Genomic DNA, 12,262 nt, shown 5'->3' on the forward strand with positions numbered 1-12,262 from the left:
TAAATGTATATAACCCAACTGAATACCAAACAATGCATAAAATATTTTAATGAATTTTTTCTGATAAGGTTGGAAGGCAAAGACCAAGAGATGTTACAAATGTTTTACAAGTACTTGACAACTTTTTAGATGTGACAAGTCAAGAAAAAGACAGGATAAGTGAAGATCCCTAGGTTTCAGGAGGAATGATGATGGTATTAAATTACCTCCAGCCTATCAATCAATCAACAATAAATAATTAATCAATGAGCATGCAAACAGACTAGACAAGCTACCATCCAGTAATGTAAAGAAAAGAAACTCTGAGCTGGGAACTCAGTGTAGTACAACGGTCAAGAAGCCAGGCTCTGAAGTCAGGATACCCTGGTTTGAAATCCAACTCAACTGAATGAACTTAGAGGATTTGCCTGCAAAAGGGCATTAGGAGATTTTGTGGGATGATGGAAATGTTACGTCTTGACTGCAGTGGTAGTTACATGGGTTTATAAATTTGTTCAAAACTCATAAACTAGTGCATTTTATTGTATGTAATTATTAATAAATGTTTAATAAATTAATAATTTTTTTAAAGTGGGCAATCAACTGCAGCTCAGAAGGATGTGAAACTCAGAGTTTTTTTGTTGCTGACTTATTTCTGCTCTTGGGAAGCCTGTCAGTTTTCACCAGCTGAATATTCAGCAATAAGTAATAACCAAACATAATGCTTGAATAAAAACATTCTTTGGATCAAAATAAATTCTAGATGGATTTAAGACCCAAATGCAAACAAATGAAAACTGTAAGTGTTATTAAAAGACAGAGACTCTCAATCTGGATTAAAAAAAAATCTTGCTATATATCATTTCTAACAAGAGATACGTCATCACTCTAAGGTGGACAGTTTCAGTACCAGAAGACAGAGCAGCCTGTGAGAAGAGGCAACATAGAAACTGGGTTTCTGGGAAGCTAGAAAAGCTGTAAAAGGTCAGATGAAACAAAGCAATGGTTGATGGGTTTTGTTCTATTTTCTGAATTTCACACATCCATTAAAATTCTCAGAAATTCTGTGAACTAAGCAGGCCATTACCCACAATTATAGGCCAAGTCAGGGGGGCAGTGGTGGCCAGTAACAATCATTATTATTTTTTATATCTTTTAGGTAATGCGGGTTTGTGCAATTTACCAACTTTGTGCTTTATGTGTTCTTGATATACTAGGCTTTCCTAAAGCTAATATACTAGCACATCATAAACTTAAACATGCTAAACCGATCCATTATAGAGTCAGGACTGGGACAGCTCTGACTCTACAATCCATCTTCATTAGTAAGTACGCAGAGCCAAGGATGTTATGCAGCAACTCTCTAGCAACTATTTCAATCAAAAAAATTTAAAAGTGTATTAGATATTTCCACAATTTTTACCTTTGATATGAAGCTAACCTTAGCTACCTGAGAATTTTCTCTTCTTACTTCACTGTACTTTACCAGATTTGGGATGTTAGACCCCAAAATAGTAACTGTAACCTGAGAGGTAGGTAGGTATAAAATTCCCCCATTTTAGATGGTAACAGGCTCAGAAGAGTTCAGGGCCTTGCCCAAGGTCACACAGCTAGTAAGTGTGAATCAGGGTTAGAATCCGAGTCTGGAGTCTTCGCCAGCACCACACTGCCTCCAGCAGCCTCTTATCACACCTAAACAGTTAATAGACAGAGTACAGCAGCATAATTTTTAGGAGTGCAAACTTTCCTTCCTATTTTCTTCTCGCCCTTTTCTTCTCTTTCCCCTGGAATTCACGAGAATGCTATGCTGCCTCTTCTCATCTATCTTACCATCACCCTACATGGAAAAGCTGCTGAGCTGGGAAGAGCCCACATTCTCCAAAAGTTGCCGAACACCGAGTTTCTCACAGCATTCCAGCTGTGTGTGGCCCTGAAACAAGCCCCATAACCACCGTGTAACAAAGCCTGGCTGAGATGAAGCAATCTGAAGGGAGCAGGGAGCCACATATAAAGCAGTTCTGAAAACTGTTTTACATTTGGTTATTCCCTGAGTTATCAAAGAAGCCATGGTTTCTAGGAAATAAATTTAATTCTGCTGTCACTGACCGAATGAGCATAATTTTAAAATACCAGTCCACAACCCCTTAGCTAAACCCATGAGTCAGATGTTTCAGAATGCAGAACTCTTCAAAATTTAGAAAAGGAATATAGCACATCTACAGTATGCTATATTTTACCCCAGCAGATCTGAGACAGTACCTTATAATCACATTACATGAGATAAAGTTTATCAGTACACTCATGTTTGCTCAGGTTGGTTTGTACCATTCTAGAACGGCAGATAAATAACTTCAGCCCGTCCGGACTCTCACATACCACCAAAGGTGTCAGAATCAAAAATATTTCTAAACACATTCCCAAAGAGGCCCAGATAAATATTCTGGACACAGAGGTCTTTGTTCTTTCCACACTATTTATTTTCTTCATAGACCACATGTGTCTTAAGTTGTTTTACTGTTAATGTGGCTGTAGTCATCCTGCCTGACTTCCTACTTTTACCTTCAGTCCAAAGGTAAGTTATTTAGTGCCCTTACCTGTAAAGGTAAGAGTCAACTCCATGTCTCAGCTCCTGCTCACCTGAAGGCCACCCAACACCAAGAAGCACTTTCCATGGATCCTGACTAATTATCTAAATGTCACTGTATAATCTCTTCTCTTTCATGGATCAGTTTCCTAAACTACCACTTCATTCCAGATTTCCAAATTTTTCCATTTTAAAGCTTTGCCAACCAGCAGCTCGTCGGGCCTTAATTCTTTATTCAAATAAATGGCACGTGTTTGTTTCCTAAGGTGCTGTCTGCCACACTTTCTCCAATTCTTCTTTCCATCTATGGACCTGATAACCCATCCGATCACCATGCCTGCCAGGTGTACGTTTCCAGCCAGATATGCATTTACAGCTCATCTCCACCTAGCCACAACTATTTCAGTGAATTATAACACCATCTGTAAATATTTGTGATTAAAGGGTTTCTGCATTAACTTCTTCCTGCTTATGCATCTCACTTACGAGCAGAGAGGGGAAAACAAGAGGAAAGAAAGCAGTCCCTAGAGTATTAAAGCCAGCTGCAATTCAAGAACCAAACGCAGCTACAGCTGTCGTTACCAATATCAGACCGTGTGTACACTGGCTAAAGTGTTCATCCACTTCATCTGTGTTACTTCAATAAAACTGCAATGTTTATTGAAAGTATCTAACACATAAATTAGTATCTATCTTGCAAGGACAGAGAAAATACTGCTAGAAATTAAGTGAGCCAATAAAAGTCAGTAAGCCTTTTAGTTACACAGTAACAATACATGATGCCAAACTGTATTTGCCATAACATAAATTTTACTCAGGCAGCACTACACCTATCTGGAAAACATTAAGTGATTAGAAAGTACTTAATCCACGAAACAATTAGGAATTCACTAACGTCTATCCCAAAACTTCTGCAGAAACATGAAAAAATAAATCGTGAAAAGTACATCACTATACCATCCTTTCTGTCTTTTCACTATAGGACACAAGAGTTAATAACTTTCCTACAAAGGTCAAGACCTGACACACACAACATCAGAGGTTTAAAAAAAAAACAGATCAAGCTGTTTCCAGGGCTGGTACATCTCTCTCCTTGGAGAGTCGTGGCCTCTCACGGGTCAGCTGCTTCCTGGATAGCTTCCTGCTTGGACTAGTTCCTCTCATACATACTCTGACCTGGGCACGTGCCTGAAACAAGCAGGATGGCATAGGTGCTTTGGAAGCAGAGCACTGCCAGAACTTTCCATCTGAATCGTCAGTACTCCACGGCAAGGAGTGGGGTAAAACAGGCTATTCAATTGGTGGAAATAGAGGAAGACTACTCAAGAAAGTTAGAGGGGGGTATTTCAAGCGTTTAATTTTTAATCACATTTTATAGGTGAAACTATTATTTATTTGATAGATTAATTATTTCCCCAAAACATTAAGCACAAAAAGCAGACTAATAAGGGAAATTTCTATTTAAACAGGTGTTAGATATAGAGGATTATTGGGAACTGCATTAGGTGTGACAATGGTATTGTGGTTAGTAAGAGAATGTCCTTACACTTAGACACGCATACTGAACTTTAGGAGGGTAAAAGTAACATGATGTTTGAGATTCGCCTTAAAATACTAGAGGAGAGAAAAATAAAAGAAAAAGAAGGATAGGTGAAGCAAAATTAGCAAAATTTGGCAATTATTTCATTAAAGTGATGCGTATGTGGGAGTTCATTATACTATTTTTGTCTCCAAATATCTGTTTCCAAACATGCTTGAAATTTTTCATAACATATCCTCAAGCAGGCTAAAAATTACACATAAATGATAATTCTAATGTGCGTATGTAAAAAAATACTATAATATGTTACTAGTGATTATTTATCTCTGGTTTGTGAGATAGCAGAGATTTATATTTTTTCTTTAATAATTTTTAGTATTTTCCAATTTCTCTAAAACAAGCATCTGTTACTATTAAAATAAAACATATCTATTTAGAAATACCACTGCACTAGATTTCAGAAAATGTAGAGGAGATAAAGTTATAACCCATTTACTTTTCTACCACAATGCGATATAGTAGAGCAGCACCATTAAGATTATTTTTTAAAATGAGACCACAGGCAAAAAAAAAAAAAAAAGGCTAATACTGAATACTAATTTGTTATTACAAAATAGAAGATTGTTGTGTTCAATTTAAGCATGCATTTATAAAGAATGGGACTTTTTTTTATTAAGCTAATGTATTTTCCCAGTGTGAGTATCTTTACCAAAACTGTATTCTCATCAAAGCTTCTGAATTACTTCCCTTTCACGACCTCAGTTTTGTAAGACAGATCATTTTTCTTCAGTTCTTCAGTTCTTCTTCCACATCACATTTTCTACAACTGGCCAGAACATTTATAATTAAATTAAAACAAGCTCCCTCTCCACAAAGAGCAGTCATCACTTACGTATTTAGCCTTCGTCAATCATTTTCCACCCTAGGTGTTAAACTATCTAACGTCAGTATCCACCAGACACTTTGAAACTATGGTACAATGCTTCTATTTCCCCTGTCCTGGGGTGGTGTCGGGGTGGGTGGGGGGCTGCCTTTGATTCAATTATCAGGATCTACTCTCTGAAATACAGCATCACGATATTTGCAATGCAATTTCTTTCCTTTGATGACTTACTTCAGAAACTACATTTTGTTACGTATTTGCCCACACGTGGCAGTTTCCAGCTAAGTGAAAAGTATACAACGTCAGTTACAAAGTCTCCTCCTCCACCCTTACTGTTTAAGCCACAAATAAATGTTGTTCCCTGGATGACGAGCCAAAAGGAAGTTTGCTTTGCACCTTCTTATACTAGACTTGCTTGTAATAGTTCTGGATTTTAGTTTAAATGAAGTCATAAATGTGGACTAGTTCCACAGATTCCAACAAAAAGGGCATAAGGAAGACCTGAATTATAGGAAGCCTTGACTGTTGCTCATGGTCCCCATTATATAAAGTCAAAGCTTTGGCTTTCCATAAGAGTTAGTTTGAAGACTTTATTCTCATAAAATCACAAGGAGAAACAGAGGCAGCTGGGAGACCAGAGGGTAAGAAGAGGCCTGTGTGGTGGCTTTGGGTCTGGAGTCATAGCCTTTTTTTGGAAACCCAGGGAAGGAGGGAAGGATTCATGAATCCAAAGTTAGTGGGGGTCACAGTATCGCTCTAGTTCTCCACTCAGAAGGATCCTTCTGGAAGTCACTCTCTCCCATCTTAGGGGCAGAGCCCTACTCTAAGTGAGAAGCTAGGTTAGCTACTACCAAGCATTTTAAATCGAAAAGGGCCTTCCTTGAAGATTATCTAATTATTTTCAGTGTTTTTAATCTCCAGCCCCTTTTAAATGAAACCACATGTCAGAGGTTTATTTATTTGTGTGTCAGATACATAAAACAGGTCAGAGCAGAACTGCTCCCAGAGTGGGAAGATGAAGGGTCACTGAAGACCTGCCTGTTTAGTGTCCGTTCCCCCGGCCCTACGTCAGACAGTTTCACCAGCAGCCGAAACCCTAGAGGTCTCTGGAACACAGTTTGGAGGTCAGTAAATCTGTAAGCCCAGAGAAAGATATGGGGACCATGGCAGAGAAGAGCGCTGGTAATGGCAGTAATGTTTCTTTTTTTGTGGGGTGCAGGGAGTGCCAAAGAGCGAAAGACAGAATAAAAATAGCCATAGTGTGGTGCAAATAGACCACAAATTACAACTGTAACCCTATGCAAATCTGTAAAAGTAAACATGTATACAATCAAGTACTAGGTGGCAATGTGGGCAAATAAAAACACAGATTTGATGAGGTTATGAGCAATCCCTCTACAGTATTTCTGTTACTTTGATATTATTTTGCAATAAAGTAATTTTTTTAAAAAAGAAAGAAAAGTATCAGTCCAGTCTGTTCATTCTACAGCTGAGGCAATGAGGTCCAGATTAGACAAGGAGCGTGTGCCGCAATATTTAGTCACTTTTACTTACAGAGTAGTAGATCATAAAAACCACAGCTCTTAACCCCACCAGAAAAGCTGCATTTTAGCTATTTGGCCGTTCTCAAAAACACTCATTAGCACTAGTTATGGGGGCAGATTTTATGATATGCTGTAGAGGAAAAAGCTTTGAGGCAATTCAATAAACATTTACCGACCAACTGCAGAACCCTGTTCTAAATGCTGTGCGACACCCAGGCTCCGAGGACACGGGCTGCTCTGTAAGAGCTCACGATGTAATGATGAAGACAGACATAGACAACTCTTTTCATAAGAAAAATGAAACAAAAGTGTGGACAAAGACTCCAACTTGGGACAATGAAAAAAAGGAGATGGACTAAACAGTGTGTGTGGTGAACCTCAGAGAATGAGGCTAAGTTCCCCAAGCGGCAGAGCCACAGCACTGCACGACCCAGCGCACGGCCTCACAAAGTGACCCGGCTACACAGAGAAGGGGCAAAGGCCAGAGTCCGCTGAGGAAGAGCATGAGCAAAGGCAGGAAAGGCGTAATGTATTTACTATGTTCAGAGAAAGGCGAGTTATGTGGTCCAGCTGAAAGGTGTGGGGCAGGAGTGGAGAGAAATAGAAGAAAAAGACTGGAAATACAGGCTTTTAGAGAAGCCAGCATAAACTGAAACATTTCGCTTTTGCTTCAGGAAGGGAACGCTAATAAAACATGGAAATTGAGCAAGGAAAGAGACAAGGGGCAAACTATGACTTGAATGAGAAGAGCCGTGAATCAGGCACCAGAAGTGAAAAGAGGGACTGGTTATGGGAGCCACCCCAGCGTCTTGGGCCCACAATCTGTCACTCTCAGATCAGTCACCTGGTTTACGGTTGCATGGGAGTCAAAATATTAATGACACGATGCAGTTACTTGAACGGTTTTAGTATCTCTCCTAATTAACTGGAGGACAAATCTTCCCATGCTCAGTACCTTCACTTTCCCAGGCCTGCAGCTGATCCTGATCCCGGGTAGCGCTGCCCAACACCTCTCGAGGGACAGGTTCCATCCGTGCATCCACCTTTTCTTGCTGAGAAGACTGGTTAAATCCTTCAATGGCCTTTTGGAAAAAGAAGTTCAGCTCCTCAAAGTTCATGGCCTGGAGCTCCGCATAAAGTTCTACCTGTTGGGCATCTTCCAGCTCATTCCAGAAGCGTAGCAGGTGCTCTTGCCCAGCTTTGGACAACCTGAGTTTGAGGTCATTAACATTCATAATGCTCCAGTAGCCAAGGTTTGTGAAAACAGGGGTGTAACTTCCGTACCTGTAAACCTAAAAGAGAAAAGAAATCAACAGCAGGTCTAATTTCAACCTCAAAACCTGAGAACCTGAGATTTTTTTCCTGTTAAAAATAAGTACATTAAAAAAAAAAAACTTGATGTTAAGGATATTCTCTGACTTCCCATCATGATACTTGTAAGAGATCAAACTTGTAAGATGATGCTAATTAGCATTATATACCAGGCACCGCACCAAGTACTTAACCTACGTGGTCTCATTTAATTTTCAACAATTCTACTACATAAATACTACCATCATCGCTTTACAGTAGAGGAGACTGAGGCACAGTTAGGGAAGCAACCTGGCCAGCTGGTGGAGCTGGGATGTGAATGCAGGTGGTCTGATTCCAGGGCTCACACCCTAACTACCAAACTTAGTTGCTCCTGTACCCCTCCTCTGACCACTAAGCTACTACTGAAAGAACACTCGGCTGCTTAATATTCTAACCTTTCTCCTTTACCTCTAAAGACAGAAAGAATTCAGAGTACAACAAAATCCACAATACAGGCTCACCTGTAATCATTAAAAAATACACTTTGTTTCAACAGCAACTTCTGCAAAGAAGCAATAAAATATGCCCACTGTCTTTACTAAGAATTAAACCCAAGCAATGCACACATAGTAATCAGTGGATAAGACAATGCTTTTTTAACAGCATTCCATGATAATACAGCAAAATGTTAAGCTGCACAGTAATAAAAAAAAAAACATAAGAGAATGAGGAAACATTTAATCTATTCCCCTAATACAGATAAATGCAAGAGAAGAAAGGTGTTGTCTAGGAAGAGTTCACAAAGGAAGTATGATCTAGCTGTGGCTCAAGGGTTGAGCAGATTACGTAGATAAGATTAGGACATAAGAAGACACTGGTGGCCACGAGAGGTAAACATGTATGGGATGGAGAGTCGTAAGAAAGTTTTATGTAGAAGGTTGGGAAACGATGTAGGGCAGGGCTAAACCATGAAAAGCCTTGAAAACTAAGCAAAGGAATTTAGACCTAACAGAAGTAACAGGAAGCCAACAGAGACTATTCAATGGGGCAGTGCCGCCTCGCTTTAGAGAGATGAGCGAAAGGAGTGATGGCACAAAACAGGTTGTAAGGAGGGGACAACTAGCAGTGGGAAAGCAAGGCAAAAGACAACTACAGCTGTGAAAAACCAAAGGTCTGAACCCGATTTGTTGCAGTGGAAACAACAGTGAAATGGATAAATTTGAGGGACACTGTAAAGAATCATCCCTGCCTGCGTTGTAACATAGCTTAGACATAAAGGGAACAGGAAAAGCAGGTAGCAAAGAAACAGCCAACTATCTTCTCCTACCGTAAGACCAGTGGAACGTAATGTACTGGGTAGTTCAGAGCTAAATTCCAGGGTTCAGCAGAACTACTTAATTTCCCTGTGCTTCAGTTTCCTCACCTATAAAATGGGATTAATACTACCACCTACCTCGGGGCTCACAGTCTTTAAGGCACTAGCCAGCTGAGACTCCCTTTGCCTAGCAAAGCAATGAAGCTGTTCTTTTCTATCCTCCCCCCACCCCAAAAATGATAATAATAATACCTACCTCATCAGGACTATTAAAACATCAAACACTATTAACAAACTCAGGTTAAGAGAACCTGCATCTGGGTTTCCCTGAGATGTCAACGACCACTCAGGCTGCGCTATTCTAATTGCTTTATAGATAGCTGTTCATTTAATCCTGAAAACAACTCTTAAGGCACTGTTATTGGAATTACTTTAGAGAGGAAGAAATTGAGCCACAGAGATAACTTGTCCAAGGTCCAAAACTAGTAAAGTGATAGAGCTAGGATTCAAACCCCGATAGCCTGGCTCCCAAATTTATGCTCTTAACCTCCATGCTATACTGCTTTCCAGAAGAAAGAAGACTCTGTTATCTCCGTGCGCATGTGTGTGCATGTGTGTAAAAGATAGGGGTGGCAAGAGAAAGACAGAGAAACATGCAATTTGTACTTCTTTTATTCAGAAATACAGACACAACTGATGCGCTGGTAACAGATTCATTTTGCAAAAATAAGTTCATAAGCCAACAGAATGGAGAAAGGAAGAAAATGTACAGGACATGGAGAAGAGGAACTTTACGGGTTGAACCACATATAACTACCTCTGTGCCACAAAAATAGGACTATTTTCCCCATTACTTCTGGTAAGATGTGTGTATGTATGCAGAATGTAAGCAGTAGCGAATAAGACAATTAGACTAGTAATTTTTATTTTGACAATCAATGTGTGAAAAAGTTGAAGATCTCTAGAAATTATGGCAAAACTTGGTATACGCCCATAGCCTAATGCATCTGTCAAAAATAATGACGTATTTGGTAATAGTCCGCCAACAGTGAACAGTCCAATAGTTAAATATATCTTTATTAGAATTTAAATTCCAGTATAAAAGAAATCCAGTATTTCCCCCTCCTTTTCTGGCTTCCTTCCTGCTCCTATCTCTGCTGCTATAAGATGCCCCACAAATTGATAAGCAAACCTCTTAGAGCTTTTGAAAAATAGTCTTGAGGATGAGCCATAACCATTGAATCCTATAAATGCTTCACGAGCATAGCCTATAAAGTCTTTTTTAGCCTCAGCTAAGTGAGCCAACTCCTTGATAGTGAAGGAATTGAAACTGCCTTCAGTTCCCTACAAAGTCTTTGGTCCACACCTACAGAATTTCACCTGAAAGTCCTTAAACTAAGGGCACTACTTAATGACATATCCATATTACCATAATCATTACTACTTAATTTCAGATTTCGTAAGCCAAATACAAATAAATATAGCATAGCGTCAGGCCAAACTTAATAAAATCTTCAGGAAACCATATGTTCAGCACATGTGTGCTCTCAACCCTCCAATTCCATCCTTCTGCTTGGCCACGCCAGGGGAAACCCAAAAATTTCAATCCTCTCCCATTACCAGTATTAAAACAAGACAAAAGAAAACAAAGTGGCTAGTAGGTTTTGTCCCACCCTCAGGTCCCCACAGATACCTTCAATCCTTCACGTCAACGCTTTCAGATTCTTTTCCTCCTATACTCAAGGTACCCCAACTCGCTCCCACTGGACAGTTCCAACGACCACTTGTCCCCACTGTAGGACCCCGGAGCTTGGCATAACTGTTCGCAAGGCCCTAGACAGAGAACCTCAAGGCCCCCATCCCAAGCCCAGGTGAGGCCCCGCTGCCAACTGCTTGACAAATCTTATTCCAGACACTACCCCTAACCTTCTCCTCCCCAAAGCCGCCAGCCCATCTGGGGCGCCCTCATCCCAGCACTCCCAGCGGGGTCGCCGATAAGAGGCGCCGCGGGGCGCACGGAGTGCGGTGTGGGTGTGCAGCCGGGCTCCTCGCCCCGTGCCAGGCTGCCGGCTCCGTGCACGTACGTGCGCCGCGTGTCCACGTTTGCGCGCGTGGCCGGGGAAGCGTGTGCGTGGCGGCACCAGGACCCCGCCCGCCCCGGGTCCCGGGTCCCGCCGTCTCCTCCAGGGTGACGGGGAAGGAGACAGCGACTGGGCTGGGAGCCCCTCACCTCCCCCGGCGCGACCACAGCTCCTCTCAGCTCCGGCTCCTTCGGCGCGGCCACTCATAGGCGTCCCACGCCCGCTCCGAATATATACACCCTCATCCGGGGGGCCAGGGCGGCGGGGCGGGCCGGGAGCTGGGGCCGGGGGGAGCGCCAGCCCCGGCCACCCCGCCCCTCTGTCGCCGCGACGAGTGGCTGCTCGCGCGGGGAGGAGCCCAAACCGCCCGCCCCGACACGTCAGCGCCCCGAGCGCGAGCGACGAGGCGCGCGCTGAGAGGGGCGCGGGGCGGGGCGGGGCGGGGCGGGACCTACGCGCCCGTCATTCTCCGGTCCAATGGGGACGGCTCTGGGCGGCTCCGCCCCCCCAGCGCCCCCGTGGGCCGGGAGGTGTGTCCTTTGCGTCCGCTGGGAGGGGCGAGGCCCGATCTCCGCGAAGGTACCTGGGCCGGGTCCGAAGAGTGCTGACGTCACTGTGTTGTACCGCGAGGTGCCGTCCCGCGGCTTAGTTATCGCCATGGCCCAGCGTCTCGGGTGACCCCAGTTTTACAGAAACCGACCGTAGAGTTGAGCGAGGAGCTGTGTCATCCGGGTGGGGATTTCCGACCGCCCACACGGACGGTTGCGAAAGCGCGGCGGCCCGGGGGGCGGACCCGGTTCAACCTCTGACCTTGGGCCAGTTATTTCGTTTCGAGTTGTCCAGATGGGCGGGGCCCAGACCCTCTTTCTGTTTTACGGTGTTTCAGTTCCCAAGCACGCGAAGCCAGGTCCACTTACTTTTGCACAAATAGGCACAGACACACCAAAAAGAAAACAGAGGAAATGCAAGCAAAGGGATCAGGTAACCTGAGGAAATGAAAAGCGCACCAGTGAGACCGAGGCTGGGTGTCAGCTTTGCGTGGC

The 12,262-nt window shown here is 42.7% G+C and overlaps 1 protein-coding gene across 4 annotated transcripts in view; it reads right to left on the reverse strand.

The window, feature by feature from the left end:
• The window catches only part of UAP1 (UDP-N-acetylglucosamine pyrophosphorylase 1), a 30,009-nt gene extending 18,056 nt beyond the window's left edge, over positions 1 to 11,953 (reverse strand). For 2 of the 4 annotated variants that reach the window (XM_032463848.1, XM_032463846.1), the window contains exons 1-2: positions 11,369 to 11,575; positions 7,486 to 7,822 (exon numbers count right to left, since the gene is read on the reverse strand). In XM_032463848.1, coding sequence (XP_032319739.1) covers positions 7,486 to 7,765 — 280 coding nt within the window. In that variant the 5' untranslated portion in view covers positions 7,766 to 7,822; positions 11,369 to 11,575. Of the gene's footprint in view, positions 1 to 7,485; positions 7,823 to 11,368; positions 11,576 to 11,802 lie in introns of those variants that run through there. The other 2 variants (XM_032463847.1, XM_032463850.1) reach the window with 2 other exon arrangements.
• Positions 11,954 to 12,262: the final 309 nt, after the last annotated feature.

The sequence above is a fragment of the Camelus ferus genome, chromosome 21 (assembly GCF_009834535.1).
Source record: "Camelus ferus isolate YT-003-E chromosome 21, BCGSAC_Cfer_1.0, whole genome shotgun sequence".
Taxonomy (NCBI): domain Eukaryota; kingdom Metazoa; phylum Chordata; class Mammalia; order Artiodactyla; family Camelidae; genus Camelus; species Camelus ferus.